At 40.4% G+C, this 20,864-nt stretch overlaps 3 protein-coding genes across 13 annotated transcripts in view; 1 reads left to right on the top strand and 2 right to left on the bottom strand.

Moving 5' to 3' along the window:
• Positions 1 to 8,534, bottom strand: part of tmem63c (transmembrane protein 63C) — a 32,812-nt gene extending 24,278 nt beyond the window's left edge. Inside the window, exons 1-5 of one of the 8 annotated variants that reach the window (XM_086048951.1) lie at positions 8,430 to 8,534; positions 8,197 to 8,239; positions 7,086 to 7,170; positions 6,860 to 6,972; positions 4,999 to 5,142 (exon numbers count right to left, since the gene is read on the bottom strand). The gene's annotated coding sequence lies outside the window, so the exon portion shown is untranslated. Of the gene's footprint in view, positions 1 to 4,998; positions 5,143 to 6,859; positions 6,973 to 7,085; positions 8,410 to 8,429 lie in introns of those variants that run through there. The other 7 variants (XM_086048954.1, XM_086048950.1, XM_086048953.1 and 4 more) reach the window with 7 other exon arrangements.
• Positions 6,167 to 11,734, top strand: zdhhc22 (zDHHC palmitoyltransferase 22). Of its 3 annotated transcripts, XM_086048961.1 has the most exons (4): positions 6,167 to 6,233; positions 6,745 to 6,912; positions 8,948 to 9,505; positions 9,604 to 11,734. In XM_086048961.1, exons 3-4 carry the CDS (start codon positions 8,950 to 8,952, stop codon positions 9,873 to 9,875), a joined length of 828 nt encoding a protein of 275 aa, XP_085905087.1. In that variant the 5' UTR covers positions 6,167 to 6,233; positions 6,745 to 6,912; positions 8,948 to 8,949; the 3' UTR covers positions 9,876 to 11,734. The 3 variants fall into 3 exon arrangements, with proteins under 3 accessions (XP_085905087.1, XP_085905088.1, XP_085905089.1); XM_086048962.1 differs by lacking the exon at positions 6,167 to 6,233 and having other exon boundaries at positions 6,738 to 6,912; XM_086048963.1 differs by lacking the exons at positions 6,167 to 6,233; positions 6,745 to 6,912 and adding an exon at positions 7,857 to 8,804.
• On the bottom strand, positions 11,732 to 20,343 carry LOC147137540 (CLOCK-interacting pacemaker-like). Of its 2 annotated transcripts, XM_086048959.1 has the most exons (5): positions 20,216 to 20,343; positions 19,538 to 19,655; positions 17,541 to 17,710; positions 14,622 to 14,952; positions 11,732 to 14,540 (listed from the first exon to the last, which is right to left on the bottom strand). In XM_086048959.1, exons 2-5 carry the CDS (start codon positions 19,641 to 19,643, stop codon positions 14,215 to 14,217), a joined length of 933 nt encoding a protein of 310 aa, XP_085905085.1. In that variant the 5' UTR covers positions 19,644 to 19,655; positions 20,216 to 20,343; the 3' UTR covers positions 11,732 to 14,214. The 2 variants fall into 2 exon arrangements, with proteins under 2 accessions (XP_085905085.1, XP_085905084.1); XM_086048958.1 differs by having other exon boundaries at positions 11,732 to 14,952.
• Positions 20,344 to 20,864: the final 521 nt, after the last annotated feature.

Raw genomic sequence — 20,864 nt, 5'->3', positions numbered from 1 at the left:
AAAACGGGTGGATTAACTCTTATTCCACAAATGCAATATTTATCAGAATGCCTCGTTTCAACTAGTAGGCTTGCATTGACCATATTCTTGAAAAAAATATGTTTGGGTTGACTTCCCATTAAGTAAAAAAAAAACATTTTCTCAGTACAGTAAACATTGCTTGTCAACCAAGATGAAATCCAGGCAAATCTATATGGGGTAAGATGATTCATGATTCATAAGTAGGCTTGTACGTCATAGGTTAAAACATTGTGTGGCATTGATATAGTGGTTTTATAGTGCAATCATATTCTAGTTAGCAGTGGCATACAAAAATCACTGCATCATAATGGGAGTGGTTAATATTCTGCCCCCTTACATCGTGAAGTAAGGTCATCTATCTACCCTTCATTTTCCTTGCAAAGGCAGAATTCTTGACACAGGGCTTGTATTAGAGCTCATGAGAGTCCCATAAAACAGTCAAACTTGAGGACACCATTACAGGATTGATAATCACACCAATTTTGCTCATAGTTGGAACTGGCATGTCTACATGAAATCACAATTCTGAATGAGTTTGAATACCAAAGTATTCAAGTATTCAGAAGTCTTTTTTCTTTTATGATTTTAAACAACAAAGATTCATAATCTACCTAAAAGAAATATTAGCTTGTTTTGCCAGAGAAATGAACTATAAGTAAAATGGAAGCCTGCGTGGACTCTTAAGTCTGTGCACCAAATCAAGTGCAAGTCACTCATTGTGAGAGAGCAGACTACCTGTGGGGCCAACTTGCAGTTAGCATGAAATTAAAGAGCTTCAGAGATGATGTTCCTTCAGTGACAGAACTGACTTTTATTTAACTCTTGAAGGCAACAGAGCAGGAGCAATTTTGCATGTTTGTTATTTGCCTTTTATGAGATAAAGATGAACATTGACAAATGTACCTATTGCGATTCAATACAAAAACATGGGGGGAGGGTGAGGGTTATTTTGACAAACATGATAATGTTCAATTTCGATTGACAAAGTCAAAGAGATATTAAAATCACAGGTAAGAATTCCTATTGTAGTGGCGTACTGCACAGCGTCATACTGAGAGCTGTTTGTAATATTTAGTTTACCTTTTATGTATACGTATCAAAATGAGTCAAAAGTACGATAAGGGTGCAGTTCTAGACCACCACACACTAGAACGAGAATAATATTTTCTTTACAAAGGACCTAACTATTTTCATTTTTAAAAAATCAGCATTATTATCGTTGAAAATGTGATTACGGCAACATTACAATCGGTGCACAAGATCTAGCAGATGTCCCTTCTTTCGGGGAAGAAATCCAGAGACAAAATGATGTGTAAAACTAAACTCATAAACCTTTAAGCACTGTTTTGGGAGTACTTTGTGGATCTGCCAGACTTTATTGCATTGTGTTCCTATCAACTCTACTTGTTTCTCAGTGGAAAGTATATACTGTATTTCTAAAATGACAAATTTAATGGTGGCCCAAGACTTGCACTTTGTTAGCTATACCAAAGCTTGAACATACAATAAAATAAAATGTACATCAAGAATTTGCTCTATTGGGCATATTGTAATTAAACAGAGTAAGATGGGAAAAGAGATGGAACTTTCAGCACTGAATGTTCCACCATACAGCTCTGTCAGTACAGACGTACATAGCGTAGATCAGTGAGGTGGGGTTGAACAACTGACATCAGCGCATAGCCTTTCTGTGAAGGCCAAACGAACCTCAGCACGATGATGAGCAATGACTACTCACTCCAGCCATGCACAACAAACCAAACACCTGCTTCCTGTCTGGCTGCACATGCTCAGTAGGGGCCCCGGGGGGGTTCAGTGTGTCTGCTCTGTTGCTGTATCGACAACCCTCATTAAAACCCATCTGGCATCTCTGTACAACTTGAGTCCAGCATGCATTGTAATTGTACCCACACAATGTAAAATCTCACCAATCGGTACTGTGGGTGTTGTGGATTACTTCACAACACACATATCCTACAGCAGCACATTTAAATGTGGCCAAGGAAACATGAGTCACATTATTGTTAGTGCCAAAAAGCGCAAACACTGCTCATTACAACAGACGCCTTTGAGACGTCTCTTCTATTCAGAGCTAAAATGCAGTCCATTTATATGCATCGCACCATAGCTTTGCTCAAAATCGAAATGTTTCTTTTTATCTCTCGAGGCAACCTAAATGTCAAGTTTGAATAACAAATTGTGACATATTTATTTATCTTATTATTACCCAGCTGTCTGGGACAACTGTGTTTTCTATTCCATCCATTGAGATGGGGAAATGACCTGAAAATGAACAAAGGCTGCCTTAATTGAATCATTTGCTGTTGAGTGCTGATGACTAATGCACTAATGCAGCTGATTTGAGCCATTCAAACCACTTCATGAACGATATCTTCTTGTTAGCATCTGATTTAATCTGTGTAATTCTTCCAATAACATATACTTGCATCATATGCGAAACTAAGATAAACACCATATTTCACATATGAGCTTGGATTGATCATTGATGGTTCAGCAGTTAATTCGTCTGACTTCCATGCAGGCTGAGTGGGTTCATGTCCCACTCAGTGTGACTCTGAATGGTTGTTAGTCTCCACGAGGCCTATGATTGACTCAGTCCGCTAAAAATGAGCTAGGACAGGCTCTAGCCCCGTGACCCTTAACAGGATTAAGTGGTAAGGGAAAATGGACGGATGCACCTAGGATTGTATATTACAAATTTCATACAACATCTTTACAATACATCCTGTAATAATGTTTATTTTTGTGTGAAGAACAGGTAAACCAAATCACCACACAGTACAGAAAAAAACACTCTAGGCCAATATTGTGTTAAGAACTTAACCGACAGTGTATTTGCAAACCCACATACTGTAGATTCATGACACAGCTCCTCTAGGCAGCATTATTCGGCTCAGTACAACACTGACATAAATAGGGGATATTTATTGACTAACGGATCACTTATTTCCCGCCCCCTAGTTGGTCAAGGATATTTAGTGAAACTCAAATCCCTACTATGGATCTTCATGGCATTCCTTTCCTCCGCCACTTTTCTCATCTTGCTGATCTTTATGTGCAAGTGGAACTGTTCACCTACTCGCGGTGCTGAAGTACAACAAGCATTCAACACACAAAAGAAAATGAAGACACAGCCAGCCAGCCAACCATCTCGGTCCTTGCTGACTGCTTTACAGCTGTTCAGTTCGTCATCTCACTACTACAAGGCCTTTTACTTCAATCTCAGGCTTGACTCTTGAAAGATTAATGTTTGTATATGGTGCCTGAAAACAACCAGCACTCAAGTGAAAGTCTTTGTTCGTTGCATCCTTAGATTAAATATTGATGAAATCCCCTGAATAGAACATAAGGTTTTTGAACAAAAAACATTAAAGCGGAGATCAATCCAAACATTTTTTTTAAAGAATATGTTCTATGCAGGCCCGCTAGTTGAAACACAGCATTCTGATAAATATTGCGTTTGTGGAATAAGAGTTATTCCACCCATTTTTAGCCATCTCTGGGGGCAGCCATTTTGTCACTTCTGTCCACTGAAAATGACATCACACACCCTCAGGGCTCAGATAACGACCAATCATGGCTCTCCTGTTTTCTGAAGCTGAATTTAGCATGCATTTAGTCCATATTTAAAATCGCTTTTTTGTCACATATCTGGTTAGGAAGTGTGTGATCCTATGTGCCCCCCCCCCCCCAGTAGCACAGAGGAAAAATCATGGCCCCCTCCAGCATTTAAATAGCCCCAAGAGTGTTTTTCCACTCACCAATCCACTCTGCGAGTCGGCCACGCCCACCTCAATAGTCACACAGGTGTTCCTAATCACCAATCAGTCACTATTCAAGCCTCTACTAATCACGCAATCTTCACCAGATTCTACACTCCCATGCAAGACTCTCCTGCACTTTTCTGTGGCTTGATCTTTCCTTGCCAACCCTGACTATACCTGACCTTCTTGCCTTGTGGTTCTCCCGGGAAATCAGCTCAACTTTTTGTCCCCGGCCATGAGTTCTGCCTTGTACTTCTTGCTTGCTGTTTGCCTGTATGTTGTTTTTCTACAACGACATCACATGGACTTTCCCCATCCTACTATCTGTGTATTACTGAGCATTGCGCATCCCGAACCCCACCCAAATCTATCGAGACTCTTAATATGGACTTTAAATGGAACGGCGTTACTACTCACTCGTTTGTCACTGGACTTGTCGCAGTTATTGTCATTGCCAGCTATTCGTGTGGCCCAGGGTGCTGCATTTGGGTTTAACACACACCCGAGTCAACCACAACAAAATATTTACCTATTGCAAGTTATTCTTAGTCTAAACATCAACACATGAATTGCTCACTGAGTTACATGCACAGCTACCACAGGCATGCCTTGTTAAGCATACCAATGGGGGGCTGAGTGATAACATGAAATGCAGTGCAATTATCTTGGATTCAACAGGTCAAGTTATTCAACAAATTGTCCTTGTGTCTTTATACGTGACTGCAAACACACAGAGATAAAAGGAAACAGACTAAATCATAACAAGCTCCTTATCTAGTCTACCAAGAGGAACCTAGTAGATAAGGAGTGAATGGAAATCACATAAGAAGTGCAATGAGGAGATGGCAGGTTGTAGTGGAAAAAGATACAGGAGCTGTGATGTCTGTGTTTTGGGTGTAGCACGTTGCCAGAGACCTCTCCGCCCTCACCATACGACCACTAAAAATACAGTCATATGATGCAATCGCATTCCGAAAGTCTAGATTTCATCAGTCATCTTTTGAACATGATTGTGTCCGATCTATGAAGGCGTCCTCTTGCCTGCTGCAGCGCATACAACTGTCTCGCCGTCAGCCACCTTCCTACCTCAACTTGATGAAAAACGGTTGCGACATAAATGGCGAAATTAAACCCTCCGATTAGCGTTTTAGTCAGAGTGCGGACGGATAAGGTCCAAATGAGCCTCACTCACCTCAAAACGTTCGCTGGTGGGCTGACGTTATTGAATAGAGGGAAAAGCCTCCGTAGTGTTTTTGTCTTCTCCAGCCAAGAAACAGAAGAAACTCCCACCTTCCCAGGGACCGTCTGAAAGTTCAACACCTGCCAGCGCGCAGCTCTAAGGGAGTATCAACAAACGAATACATACGTACAGTAGTCCATTTGAATTTGCCTCTTGATTGATGATGAAAGAATTAATTGCAACACATTATGTACAATATGCAGGGCAGGGGTGGCATACGTACTTACACTGTGTATTTAATTCAGTAGAATATTTATACTTGTGCAAAAAAATGCAACCTTTGCTGAAGTAGAAATACCGTACTTCTTTGTCTTTTAAAGTAAAGCCTCTGAAATGTAGTTAATTACAAAACCAGAAAATGTTTTTTTTTTAAGTCGCAATTATATAGAATACTCGTTGCGACAACTTTTGATAACTTGGAACAATAAACAAAACACTTTTTTTCTTTTTTTTTTTTTTAAACCAATGGCTTGCTACCTTTGGCTCGAGTGTGTTCCCATAGCTTTGCTAACAATGTGAACTGACTAAATGCTAAATAAGATAATAACTGTAAAAAAAAAGAAAAAGAAAAGACTGTAAAAACATCTTCAATAGACATGTTCTTTCAGATTAAAAACTGCATTGTGGCTTTTAGAGTCACAACACACCAAAACGAAACAACCGAATGCAACTGAAGTGTTGGGGTTGTACAACTGCTTTTTAGTGGCAACTAGTTTTGCTGCAATGTGAAATTTTAATCGCAGGTGAACGGTAGTATATTCACACTGTGTTGTGAATCGATGTGATTTTCACTGTTTGAACTGAACTTCTGAAATTAATAGAACTTTTCTACAATATTATTATTTTTAAAAATCTGCAAAATCTGATTGCAGTCGACACATGAGCAGTATTTAAAATATATACATATACAGTATATATGATACGATATATACGTAATAATACTCAACAAAAATAAGAATGCAACACTTTTGTTTTTTGCTCCCATTTTTTTTGAGTCAGTAATCCATCCCACCACACACGTATGACATATCAAGATGATGATTGGACACCATGATTAGTGCACAGGCGTGCCTTAGACTGCCTACAATAAAAGGCCACTCCGAAAGTCATCTTGATATGGCACAACTGCGAGGTGGGATGGATTATCTCGGCAAAGGAGAAGTGCTCAATATCACAGATTTGGACAGGTTTGTGAACAATATTTGAGAGAAATTGTATTGATATTGTATAATATATGATATATAAACCCAGTGTTGCGTTTATATTTTTGTTGAGTGTAATAATGCTCACTTTAAATTGACAGAGTAATTAGCTGTAGGCACAGTTTTGTGGTTGCGCTGCATCTCACTCAAAAATGTTTTGAATATTTCGACCCTCTTACAGCCATGAGGTGAAAACAGAAACGAACTAGCACAGCATGCCACGTTTCAGAAAATCAGTGTTCTGATCGTGCATGTCGTGAACGTCATTATAACTTTACAGGAAGGCTGCAGTGCTATCTGCTGGAAAATTGTCAGCATTGCACTTTCAGCCCAATTACAGTAGTAATAACCAGGTGGGCACACTGTGGTGGTAAAGGACCACGTTTGTTTTTTCAAAACGCAGAGATGGGTACAGCTATTCGAAGATGAGGTTAAAAAAAAAAGAATGGTTTATTTTGATATCAGAATAGACAATACTTTTTTTTTTTTTTTTAAGGAAAAAGAAGTATGAAAAGGGTTGGAAAACCAAGGCATCCCGCCAGCAGGAGGCGATGGAGGCAGACACAAGCCTGCCATGAGTAAATAGAGAGGTCTGTGAAGCTCGGCTGTACTTTTGGTGGCTCCGCGGTGCTGAAAAGGACAGCTCCCTCCCTCACGGCTGCAGGTACATGACCATTCTTGTCTCATCACTACCACCATCACCATCATCGTGCTTCTCGTTGTCCTCCACGCAAAAAAAAAAAAAAAAAAAATCATCACACTAATGACGTCATCAGAGTATTTGAAGAATTTATATATCGGTGAAGTGTACCGTGGAGGATTTAGTTTAACACTGACTGTGTGGACTAAGTGGCAGCGGGAGAGGTGGTGGTGGGTGAGGAGGGCACGCCGTGGGTCATCCCCGTTTTTCCACGTCGAGTCTCTGAATCACGAACATAGAGTAGCTGCCATCTTCCACGCAAACGCTTGGCTAAATATTCTGTTGTAGGTTAGCAGAGCACCGTGCAGATGGCGAGGTATTTTTGGTCCACTCGTGGCCCCTAAGGGTCCAGGGAACCCAATTTGGTCAAATGAGTTTTCTCCTGCAGAAAACCTGACTTGCGCTCTCTCTTTCTTATTCCTTTGGTTATTTATATAAATTGATATACAGAATGATTTAAATGATTTTGTTGGAAAATTAGGTTATAATCAAATAATCCACCCGAATTACATATTGATTCCGTTTCTCTCTCAGCATCTCTCTGTCTGCATGTCTGTCTCTCGCACAACTTTGTCCCCATGCAAGCTACTCTTAAAGAAGTTAACATTAAAGAAAATGTATTGTTCAAAATTAGCCAGCCTGATATGTTCAACGTACCTTTCGGATGAACATGACATGTACAAAAATGAATCCAGTATAGTTGAATAAAGTGTCCTAAATGTCATTAGGCCTATACACACTGTCACAACCCAAATAATTGTGCTTTTTTTTGTCTGAATGTTTATTTTCAACATGAAAATAAAGAGTAAAGCTCCCTAACAATTAACAACAAAGATTAATACACTTCCAACTAGTTGTCCATGATCAAATAGGGTGGGAAGAAGTGTTAATTTATGAAATGCCCCACATGTGTTTCTGGTCTATGCCTGTTAAAATAATGTTATTTTTCAGATGGAGTTATGTCCAGCGACATCATGTGAATTTATACACAAGTCAGAATGAGCCATATTCTTTCACTAACTAATCGATGCTAATGTGAGAGTAATGTCTTAATTACAGAAAATATTTTTACGAAAAACACCTCACAGAGTGGAAGCTCGATTTACCACATATTCACAAGAATGCCTGGAATCGTTGCCGGTCAATTCCAGGGCACAGAAAGAAAATCAATTATTCACACTCAACATTCATACCTATGAACAATTAGGTTAACCTAACATGCATGTTTTGGGGAAGTCACATACACACCTCTTCTTCAATTAGTTTGGAATGTGAGAGGAAGCTGGCGAATCTGAAAAAAAAAATCACACACAAGCATGGGGAGAACATGCAAACTCCACACAGGAGGTACAACCACTATCACGGTTACTATAGACAGCATCAATACGATACAAAATCTACACAGTTAACAATATAACAGCATGCAACTGATTTAATAACATGACAAAAGCAAAAAGGTAAATAATATACGTCATACTCACCAAAGATGCTAATTATTAAATGCATTATTATAGTCAAAGTTGGCTGTGATGTTGACTGTGACATCAATTTTGCTTTGACCAACCAACCAGAGGATGGGAAACTGATGATGTCATGAAGGGTTCTTGTGAGCCTGTGAGGACAAGAACAGTCCAATTGCTCATACGGTTTAGGGTACATTGGCCATCACTACAATTCTTGGCAGATTACTTTGACGTGGCAATACTTTGAGACTGAAATCTGATTGGACCCCAAAAAAAAAAAAAAAATCTGACATCAACATACATCACTGGAAGCAGCACAGCCAAGAGAAACACCACTGGCAATAAATTCATACAATTTCATGGAACAAATTAGAATTTAGGTTGTCATTGTAGGTCAGTGCCTTTGATAGTCGGATGAACAGTCAGATATTTTTTCACGTGGAAGTAATCATTTTCAGTTCACACCTCTCCTCTTTGCCATCACTGGGAGTGATTGCACGATTAGCATGATGACTTGTTGTGAATTTCCTCAACAGGCATGTTCACCCGGATGCTCAAACTGAGGCTCCTCAATGCCGTGGCCCCTGCATACTTTTTCACGGCGACAGTGGTCACCTTTGTCCTGCACTTTGGTTTCTTCATGCCAACAATCTTCCCCAGCCCCAGCATGTCGCCAGGAGGGTCCACAACCGTTCACACTGTCATTTTCCTTTTCCTGATGTTCAACGCCCTTGGGAATTACACAATGACTATCCTGTATCCCGCAGCAAGTGCCAATGAGACGGCGGTCCCGGTCTGTTCCCCGCACTGCTCGGACAAAGTGGACGCGCACTACCTCCTCAATGGCCGCCACTTCTGCAAACTGTGCAAGAAAGTTATACTCAAACGGGATCACCACTGCTTCTTCACCGGGAATTGTATCGGCAACAAAAACATGCGCTACTTCATCATGTTTTGCATTTACACGTCGTGCACGTGCTTGTACTCGCTGGTTCTTGGTGTGGCCTTCCTCACAGTGGAGTACTCAATCTCTTTTGAAAACCCACTGACCTTCTTGACCCTTCTGCCCCTCTCCACTGGTTACTTCTTTACAGGTGAGTTTTCAAGAGTTTAAAAAAAAAATTTAAATCAACAAAGTCATTCCACGATGACGTATGTTATATTAAAACGGAATCCCTATCCCTCGTTCCAGGAACAATCTCCGGCCTGCAGCTGTTCCTGGTGCTGATGCTGTATGTGTGGCTGGGCATCGGGCTGGTGTGTGCAGGCTTCTGTTGCCAGCAGGTGCTGCTGGTGGCCCGGGGCCAGACTTGGTGTCAGATGCAGAGGCAGCAGCTGGCGCAGAACCACAGCCCCTGGAGAAGCAACCTCACGGATGTGTTTGGCTCCAACTGGGCGCTGGGTCTCATTCTGCCTGTGCACACAGCCCAGATGTGCTCTGAGGAGGCACTCAAGCAAGACTGAGTGTTGATCTTATTAATTTATCAGCAGCTTTCAATAGTTCACACTGTAACACTTTAGAATAAATGCTCTGTAGGGCGAATTTTATACATTCAGAATACAGTGGAACCTCTCCATATACTTTTGCAATACATCTGCCTCTAAACTCGCACAAAAGCAGAGTTCGAAAGGTTTTACGGTGTCACAATTTGACCCTGGAACAGAATCTTTACTATTTCCTATGGGAAAAATACTTTTGTTGCTTAACAAATCGACTAGTGTCCCAGAATGTATTGTGGCAAAAAACAATATTGAATATTGTAATAATAAAACTACATTAACCACGGAATAACAAACTAAGATAAATTAAAACTACTCACCATTTGACGAAAAGGGAGGGGGAACATGTTTGTTGAGCAATTGGTCATCTTGTGGTGACCCCACATACTGCATTTGTGATAGGGCATTCGCAAAGTCACTGATTTCGCTTTGGAGCTTTTCTCCTTTGTTTGCTGAAAAACACCCCATTTCCCGTTTTCATGCGCAGGGCAAAACCATAAAAGTATTGTACCGTATTGATTTATTTCAGTGATTGAGGAGCTTCATTTAGACAACAGTAAGGCTTTGCCGCTATCTTGTGGCATCTATAGACAATTACAAAGCCTTTTTGGGAGCTGGGCGTATAATTATTCATAGTTTTCGCTGTTCGGCAGGGCTCAGTGCCTCTCCCCGCGAATACCATAACATATGCTCAACATGGCTAGTTGGGATAAATAGGATGTTAGAATACAAAATAAAGATGTGCCATTTAAACAGAATCCTCCAGATTATTTTCTCGCCCCCTCTCAAGATCATGCCTATGGCTACATGCTATTCATGTAAACAATTGCTCGGTAAAATTATTTTGCATATTTAGTTGAATTCATTGTATTGCTCATATCGTATACATATTTCATTTTGTGTTTGATTCATATACTGTACTGAGGGGCCAAACATTTGTCATTGTCAGTGCTAACTATTTCCCGTTCTATGGTTATCACAACTTTCAAAAGGCAAAACAGATTTGCTGACATCTCAATTCCACGTTTTGCTCGACTTTTGAGGCACATTTTGGTCGATTTCCAAATTGAACAACTTTTGGGCTACTCAACTTCAGAGGTTCCATTGCATTTGCTTCGTCGTGACTCAAGTATCTCTTGGCATATATTCGTTTAAGGGGATGTACAGTAAGGATATAGGAATCTCTTTAACGCTGTGTTTTAGAAGGCAATATTTAGACTATTAAGGATCGCAAATATTTCTTGCTTTGCATTTTTGTACTACGCTCTCAACTCGAATGCGACTTGAATGCTCCTCCACAGAGCAGAGAACGTTCAGGAAAGGTATTTTTACAGTTCTTACATTCCGCACAGGGCTAGCAGGCATAGTGATCCTCAAGCATCAACACAACATTGTTGCCTGCCCTCAAGAATGTGACAGCCTGGGCGATGGGCGACACAGTGTAATTATCCAGGGTATTAATCACAATGTGCCATAACATGTTTTACTCACGTGCTTCGTACACAACAGCCCCACAGATGAAGCAATTGCTGTACGCAGTGCTAATGCTAATGACGGGGTATGCATAATAAGGACTTTCCACTGTTATAATGGAACTACTTTTTGGCGTATTCAGAATTATGTTACAGATGTTGTAGATTTTAATTCTTTAATTCTTAAGCTCTTTTGTCTGTTGTTGGTAAACATAAATCCCAAGTGCTGTAATACTGTCTTCAATTTATCAGCACTCAGGTGATACATTGTAAGGTAACATCTTCAATTGAAATAATTCACAGGTGATAGGATATTTTTAAGTGCAGAATAAAGAACAAAAGATGAAATGATTTTTCAAACAAGTTGTATGACCATTCATCAAGGTGACTTTTGCACAATTAGGCACACTTTACAAAAGAAAGGTACAATTTGTGTCTGTTAAACACAGGGAAAATTTGTTTACGTCTCCGTCTCAGTACTGCTGACAACAAGTGTTGCCAAACCAAACTAAAAACTGTACAGTATTACAGTTCAGCATTAAAACTCACCCATGTACGGTATGGCTTCCGGTCATCACATAGTTTACTCTTTGGGGGGGCTATGACACGGTGGACACTTGACACCAATTCAAACATTTGAATTTCTAACACAAGCACGCACATATTCAAAAGGCACAGTTAAACATTCATTTTAAAATCCATCAATCAACCAATGCTTATATTAAAAAAAAAAAAAAAAGACAAGCAGATAGCGAGCTTCTGGAAACTAAAGTGCAGAGTCTGATAAGTTATTAATTTTCAACTATTATAAAATCATGACCTCGTTACCTAAAAACATGAGTAAACCAGTAACAAGAACAAACGTGACAGTAACACAAACAAAGTAAACAAAAGGGTATAGAACTTCACTTAACACACTTGAACCTTGACCGCTTTTTAACTAATTTAGACCACATTTATATGGTAACTGCCAATGTGCTTAGTAACATTAAATGTTTCACGATTCAAACCCCACAACTGTGAGGTAGACATGCAAGAAAAGAAATCCTGAGACAATCTTGTCAGAGAAAAAGTCCCTCTTTAACTTAGAGTGCCTAACTTTTAGTATGAAATCCTACTATGAAATCCTTTTCTTGTTTGAAAAGACTGCTTCAGTGTGCGCGTTGCAGCAGGCTAGTATACAAGTCACTGTAGTGACAGCTAATGGTCTAGCCTTGTATTAAGTTTGGGCTTTGCAGAAATAGGAAACTCATTGCAGGCGAGGTGTTGCTCATGCTTGGTTACTGCCACTGGGTGATCGTGGCTATGCTTCAGTTTAGCGCAGCCATTCTTAATGTATGAGGTGGATCAGAAAAGTTCCAGGACTGGAGCCACAAAATGCAATATTTCAAATCCAACTACAAAGTTTTCCTCTTCTAAATAATTCCCTGGAGTCTGAAGTACTTCCCCAGCCTTCATGCACTCCTGGGAGGATTCTTCCGGAATCGTGTGCAGTGCCGTCATCACAGCCATCTTGATGTTGTCCATGATCTTTCCAACATGCCGTCTTGGTGACCCTCTTGTGCTTCGCAAAAAGGAAAACAATTACAGAGCCATGCCGGGTGAGTAGGGACGTTGGTCCGGCACAGTGATATTTTTCTCGGCCAGGAACATATGGTCACTCGAGGCAATGTGAGCAGGCATGTTGTCACGGTGGAGCAGCCACAAGTTGTCCTGCCAGAACTCTCACCTCTTCTCGTGCACTGAACCAAGCTAACGCTGCAGGCTCTCATCGTAGACATGCTGGCAACAATTCACACTGGCTGGACGATGTCCCTCACTCAACGAATTCCATCAACATTACTTTGACTTAGGATTTTGACTGTCTTGGTTTTTTTTTGGGGGGGGGGGGGGGGGGGGCCTTGGTGACATTGGAGACTTGAAGGCTCAGGCATTTGGTCGACTGGTCGCACTTGACCTTTTCTCACTGCTGGTGACTCTCTCTAACAAGTCTGGTTTTATTGGTCTTTGATCATTCACGGATCATTGCTTAAAAGCGGAAATCAACCCAAACATATTTTTTTTCAAGAATGTGTTCCGAGCATGCCCACTAGTTGAAACACGGCATTGTGATTAATATTGCCTTTGTGGAATATGAATTAAGCAGCAAAATACACCGGTTTTCAGCCATTTTGTCACTTCTGCCGACTGGAAACGACACCACAGATTCTCATGGCTCAGATAACGACCAATCACAGCTAAGCTTCAGAAAACAGGTGGGCTGTGATTGGTCGTTACCGGAACCCTGAGTAATTGTGATATCATTTTCAGTTGACAGAAGTGACAAAATGGCACCCCCAGAGATGGCTAAAAACAGCTCTTATTCCACAAACGCAATATCTATCACAAGGCCTCATTTCAACTAGTGGGCTTGCATAGAACAGATTCTTGAAAAAATACGTTTGGGTTGACTTCCCCTCAAACAACCTGACAGTGAGGACATGTCCACTTTACAAAAGCATGTCTGTAGAGAGCTGAGGCCAGTCATGTACAGTACTTCAAGGCTGTTGCATTGAAGGGAAAACCACGTACTTTGGGTTTGAAATCTATCTTTGGTGACACCAGTCCTGGAACTTTCCTGATACGTATGGAATCTATAACCCCACCCTTCCTGACAGGACCACGATAGCAGTTAATGCATGTTCATGTGGTTGCAGTAATGATACAAGCTAAGCTACTAATGAGGAGTATTTGAATTAGGAGGCTGGTGACATGCTGGCTCCTCACATTTTGAACTGCTTGTGAAGCCACCAACACAGTGTTAAGTAAAGTAAGTCTCGACCCACGTCCCATTACTTGTTAAAGTCCTGCAGAGAGAGCTGGAGTTTAGTCCACAGCTGAGGGTCTCCGCTTCCCAAAGCTTCTAGCAGGAGTGCCGTATGCTCCTGGAGCAGCTGCAGCTGACTTTGGGTGCGCTTGTTGTCCTTGATCAGCTGCTTGGTGCGCATGGTGATGCCCAACAGGCCGCAGTTGCTGAGGATGTTGTAAGTATTGCTGAAACGCTTCAACTTATTGCTCTCTGCCAAGAGGTTGTCCGGGTAAATGTTGGGACACAGCTGGTTGTCCGGCTCAGTCCGAGATTGATACGTGCAGGGGGGCACAGAGGTTGTCTCTGTCACTGAGGAAAGACATTTCTCATTAACTGAGCTCTCGGCTGGTACAGGAGAGTGCTTGTTCGATACTTCAAACTTGGACAAACTTGGTTTGCTGGGAGCCTGTGTTTCCCACTCTGCGGGGGTGCCGTACTGCCGCTTGCCTTGTTGATGTCTTCTGTGTCGCTGATCATATGCTGAAGACGTGTTTCCCCTCGTTCTGGAGGATCCTGACCTCTTTGAGAGTGTATCTACTGGGATTGGGGCGATTTTGGGATAAGACTTGAGGGTGGATGTGTAGCTTTTTGACTGCGGGATATTTTCAGGAGTTGTTTTTGGCGACATCATTGGTTGAAGCAGAACCATCTGAGATTGAGGCATGACATCAAGGGGTGAAGGGAAGCCCCACTGTTTCTCAGCTGGAGTCACTTGCGGTGGCTAAAAACAACAAGAAACAGTGATTATCTACTACATTAGTGGAAGACAAGATCATATAGGGGTCCAGATTTATAATTAAGTACGTTTATCACTAACCTATGATGAGTCACAATTACATGGAATGTTTGAAAAATAAATGTGAAATAATCCAATGATAAACAGTAAGGGCCTGATTTACAACAGTAGGACCCCGAATAGCAGATGCTAAATTGGTCCTTCACACTCTCAAAAGGCACACACAAAGATAATTGGGCAGTTTTTATCCCGATTTTGCCCCTTCCCGACCAAGGACTTCAAGCGCCAGACATTCTTATGTCATACTTTGGTCTGAGGTGTGTTAAGTGTAAATTTGTCAAGCACATTTAACACAAGGTAAGGCAACCCAATGTGCTTCACACAAGCAAACTTATATAAATCATTGATGATCAATAATAAATTGATTATAATTGATATGCAGATCGACGAAAGGTCCTGAATACATTAATGAAATGCCGAATGAATATAAACCCTGTGGGGCTCTGAGATCTGCAGGCTTAGTAGGTCAATTATTGGAGCCCAGAGTTCAAAGCAAACATGGTTAAGCTAGCTGCATTTAGCTATTATGATGCACGTAAATGGAATAAGCAGCCAACAGAAGTGAAGTCAGCCCTGAGTGTACAGTAAATGCTTCTACATCCAGGTTACAAACTTTGTCCCCACATACCTTTTATTTAAGGTCTTCCTGTTTCTTTTCTTTTTTGTAATTTTAGAAACCTAAACTTATTTATTTTTTTAACATTCAATTTTTTTTCTTAGTCTTACGTTAATGTGTTCAAATTTTGGTCAGCTACTTTTGTTTTTTCGGCTTTGATTCCAAATGTTGTTAGCTGTAGTGTTTGTGTGTGCTTTTAGGTGCCGTCTTTGCTTGTGTGAAGCACATTGAGTTGCCTTGTGTAGGAAATGTACTATATAAATAAAGCTGCCTTGCCTTTTAAGATTTGAAAAATCCTTGTCTGCACACCAACCGTAAGGCCTCCCGCACAAAGAGAATCACAGTCGAAAGCGACTGAAGTGGACCGGTCCTGGACCATCATAAAATAAATATTGTAGGGGGACTTGTCACAGCACACCAAGCGACTAAACACCACACATCGACAGATGCACTGCAAAAGAAAGATTGTAAACCCGTATCAGCTTTTGAGGTTCCACATACAGTGTGCTACACTGTTGTCTTTATTTAATTGAACCACAATATCATGGCGCAATTGTCAAAAAAAAAAAAAAGAAAGCAGATTGTGACAAGGAGAGGAAAGGGGTAGCAATAAAGGAGAGTGAGGTTATTTTGAAAGTCTGTTGGCAATGATACATAAGAAAATTTGGATGCGCACTTTTTTTCCCCTCCTTAATACATTGCAGAGGTATCTGATCAGATATCGGCAGATACTCAAAATCAGGTGACTCAGACTGGGGTAGGGATAGACCGATTATCGGCCAGATATTCCGTATTTTGACGAATATCGGTATCGGCTTTTTTTTTTTTTTTTTTTTCATCTGATGGCCAGTAATAAATCAATTTAAAACAGTGTTAACTTCAAGAAAAACATTTATTTTAATATTCAGTGAACTTTATAAGAGATTCTACTGACCCTGGGAACACTATGCACCTTTTGTTTTTATTTGATGTCAATACAATACAATATCTCTTTTTGTTAGAATTTTACAAAAAAATTCTCATTTTTAAATCGTAATGCAAATCAGAAAAAAATAATCAATAAACATATGGTCAAAGACGAGTTTTTTAACTTTTATTTTGACACCAATATTTCCCTTTTTAGTGAAAATGAATATCGGCCCCTAATATCGGTTATCGGCCTCCCTGACTACGAATAATCTGAATCGGCCTTGAAAAAAACACATTGGTCTTTCTCTAGACTCGGGTGCAAGAAAATGTGATCGGACATCCCCAGTACAGACTTTAACATGAGCACTTTACCAACGAAGTCTCACGGTCAGAGAAAACGCATAAGAATCCTTTTCAAGGTGGTAAACAGACCAAGAGGAAATCCAGTGTTGCTCGAACAATCGATTCACCTTTCGAGGATTTGAGCATGACCTGCTCGACTGAAAATCTATACTGACGTAACAAAATGAACCCTCCGCTAAATAATTATTAGGTCACTGAGCGGCAGTACAGAAATACAGAGAATCAAATGATAACATGTAACCTAAGGTACTGCAAGAAATTGAATCCAATGGCACATGGAGGCAAACAACCAGACTCACATTCACGCTGTCGCTGAGTGGGAACTCAATGCATGCTACCTGCATAGAAATCAGGTGAATGAACCCCTACACTGAACACTGTTACGAATATATACAGTCAATGTTTACCATGTTCTTAATAAAACGGTGACCTCCGTTCCACGCAATAAATATCCGCAGTGGCAGATGAACAACCATAAAAAATAAATAAATAAAATATTTCAATCAGTGGTGTCAAATAAGTCGTGAGTATCCATCTTCCTCTAGTTTATGTCAACACCAAGTTCAATGCCAGTTCGGTTCAAATCTGCTATATAGATAGGTACTTTTGTTCGTGCTGCATTTACCTGATTGAGGAAAAAATTATTCATAATGAGCATTGGAGAAAGTCCAGCATACGAGGCTCCCATCACAGCCAGCTGCACACCAGCCGGGTCCTGGCCAACTGCAGACCTTTTCCTGCCAGCATCCTCAGAGTCGTTCACATCAACTGCACTCTGGTACTCAGAGCTGGCATCTGGAGAGGATGATACAGTACAAGTCAGCTCATCGCATTTGACCAGTCTAATGTTACCACTACCTGTGGTAGAACATTAACACAGCATTATGGAAACTGTTTATGGAAACTGTTGTCAGATGTAGATTAGCATCTTGAGAGTCCCTGGAAAAGAAAACCAAACCATCAACTTAATGGGGTTTCAACCGGTCCAGGTGATTCCCATTGTGTTATTTAAGACCTAACTGACCCAGTACGAGACACACAATGTGACCTAGATCTCTCCCTCTGATTTCGACTGACCTTTATTATACGTACACAAGTGGACAAAATTGTTGGTACCCCTTGTTAACTCATTCAGTACTAAACATTTTCAGACCCTTTTTTACCCTAACGTTTGAAAAAAATATATAAATAAATTCTTTTGATTGAATGGCTGGACTGTGAAAAGACACAAATATGTCTTTGGGATTGAATGAGTTAATGAAAGAAAACCCCACAATGATTGACAACATTGTCCCCTTGTGGCTTGGCAATATACATGTCAGTAAATCTTACCTCTTATTCCAGTGATGATTGCGGGTTTTTAATTCTTTAAAGTGGAAGTCAACCCAAAAAAACCTTTTTCCCCCCCAAGAATATGTTCTATGCAGGCCCACTAGTTGAAACAGGGCATTCTGGTTAATATTGCGTTTGTGGACTATAGCAAGTAGTTTTTAGCCATTTCATGGGGCGGCCATTTTGTCACTTCTGCCGATTGAAAGTGACATCACAGTTGCTCAGGGCTCAGGTAACAACCAATCATAGCTCACCTGTTTTCTGAAACTGGGCCATGATTGGTCGTTATCTGAAATAAAAACAATATAAAAAGGTACACAACAGTTTCATTTTTCCTTACTCGGCCGCGTGTCAGGAGTGCGGCACCTGCGTGTGACGTGCTACAGGTTAAGTCCGTTCTCGACGTCGTTTGGCTGACTCAGGACCACGTGGGTCGATTAAATATGCAGACGGGAACACGGTGGTGGTTTGCTAACGCCCAGCTCGTTTTTTTTTTCATTATTACTATCTTTTTTAAATGCCGTGGGTGAGGCTTACAGTCCGGAAAATACCGTCTACCTATCTAGATTATTAATCAGCCGATTAATTGGGTACTGGTGTTTTTTTCCCTGCCAAATATCCAATAGCTAACAAGAAAATAAGAACGGCTGAGAACAAAACACCGTACTGTACTAAAGATCCTGATATAAATAGCCAACTACGGGACATCGGTGAAAGAAGCTGGAACATACACTCCAGAGTAGGCGTGAGCCGTTATTAGATTTTGATCGTGTAAAACTCAACAAAAACATTGGGGTTTCACTGTATCTCTATTACATTGCTAAAATGTATTACTTTGAAATGTTTGGGTACATACGTTTTTCCTACTGAACATGAGCCGTAGATCATCAGAACATCAAAAGAAAATAACAGAATTTTCCTAAAATGAATCAAAATGTAGCACAGTTTAGCCATGCCAGCTAGTCAGGTTATCAGCTTCGGTTGCAAGGCTGTAGTCGTGTTTTTTCACCAATGAACTAACTAACTCTCGAAGCTGGTACCTTCATTTCAAGACAGTGTTGTATCAATATGAAGAGTGCAAAAGCAGACAACATATTTTTGGGGGTGAACGATCACGTTTGTTGGTCTCAACTTATTTAACTGATAAATGTGGATTTTTCTTTTATTAACAGAGTCCATGTTCCATGAGCGTATATCACCACACGCTATATCGGAAGAGTGAAACAAAAGTTCATGGTTGTTTCAGACAACCGAAGGTTTACCTGAACAAGAATACAACAACATACTAACCCGAGAAGCCCGAATCTCGTTCCAAATCCTGCTTAGATGCGCCATGGTGTGTTACCCTGGTCATTGATGATGTCCTGTGCTGGGCGGGTTGACTAAAACTGCTCATGTTTGTCTCACCCTGGAGGGAATATACAAGTATTTGAACATAAAATGTAATTAGTTTAATTATGAACACAATTTCATTTTCAGAGACATGATGACATAACGATCAGTGGCGCTGGTCATTCAAATGATTATGAACCCGTCTGCTCCGCGTTACGAGTGACGCAAGTGACGTAAACCGCAGAGAATGCACATTCAACATATTTAGGAACAAACCAAGCTAATAATTTAACACATCATAGAGATGCCAACATTCACTAGAAAACAATTTGACAGTCACGTGTGTTCATTTTAAACGGACGACATCTACAAATTGGGGGCGTGCCAGCGTTGGTGCGACGTTTGCTAAGGTTATCAAGCAAACGCTAACTTTAGGCAAACATTCAGAACCAAGGCTATCGCTTGCGTTAGAAAAAACTGTATTGGATATAATTAAAATTATCACTGCTGGTCGCGTGAGCTTTTTAAAAAGTGTTTACAACGTACGTAAGCTAATATTAGCATATCGTTCGCGTGGCAACCAGCGAGTCGATACAATAAAGTCTAGCGGAAAATGACACTCAAACTGTGGCTTACCAAAGAGTCAGGATTCAAGGCAGATACCCGTCAAATAGACACATGCAAAGTTGTTTTTAATTGTTATCTTATTATCCAGCCTTTTCCTGTTTGCTTGTTATGGCAGAATTGACGTCAGTCTCTCCACTTCTTCTTTGGTCGACTTAGTTGCAACCATTAATATAACTAGCCGCGATGCCCCCTGTTGGAATCCAATTGCTACTTGATTGTTTGACTGAAATAATAACTACAGTGTAACAAAAATCATCATAATAATTTATAGATTCTGAAACAACAACAAAAAACATGAATGTTAATAACGGCCAAAACAGCAAACAAAAAAGCTTGGAGCAACGTACTGCAAGTGTACTATGCAGGCTCGTTTCTTTAACCAAACGTAGTGTAAGCAGTACAAGAGTTTATGCCCATCTAATCAAAACAATAGAAACACAGCTCACTGCGGTTTTCAGTTTTTAAAAGACTGCAATGTAAGACATAATAAGAAAAAAAAGTTAAATCAAAAGTCATTTAAGCTTAAATGGTGACTCCTGCATTAAAATATTATATTAACGTGTCCAACGGAGTGATCACTGAATGTCCAAGCAAATGTTATATAGCCAAAACCATACAATTCCATGTATAATTGTGTGTATTTCTGCTTATGGTTGCC

This window comes from Filicampus tigris, chromosome 13, assembly GCF_054856515.1.
Source record: "Filicampus tigris isolate MCC_2025a chromosome 13, RoL_Ftig_1.0, whole genome shotgun sequence".
Taxonomy (NCBI): Eukaryota; Metazoa; Chordata; class Actinopteri; order Syngnathiformes; family Syngnathidae; genus Filicampus; species Filicampus tigris.
This window is presented reverse-complemented; position numbering and strand designations above follow the sequence as displayed.

Coding starts and splice junctions, on each gene's coding strand:
- zdhhc22 (XM_086048961.1), top strand. CDS start 8,950: ATGTTCACCCGGATGCTCAAACTGAGGCTCCTCAATGCCGTGGCCCCT. Junction 9,506..9,603: donor CACTGGTTACTTCTTTACAG/GTGAGTTTTCAA, acceptor CCCTCGTTCCAG/GAACAATCTCCGGCCTGCAG.
- LOC147137540 (XM_086048958.1), bottom strand. CDS start 19,643: ATGAGCAGTTTTAGTCAACCCGCCCAGCACAGGACATCATCAATGACC. Junction 17,711..19,537: donor ACGAGATTCGGGCTTCTCGG/GTTAGTATGTTG, acceptor CATCCTCTCCAG/ATGCCAGCTCTGAGTACCAG. Junction 14,953..17,540: donor ATAATTTTTTCCTCAATCAG/GTAAATGCAGCA, acceptor TGTTGTTTTTAG/CCACCGCAAGTGACTCCAGC.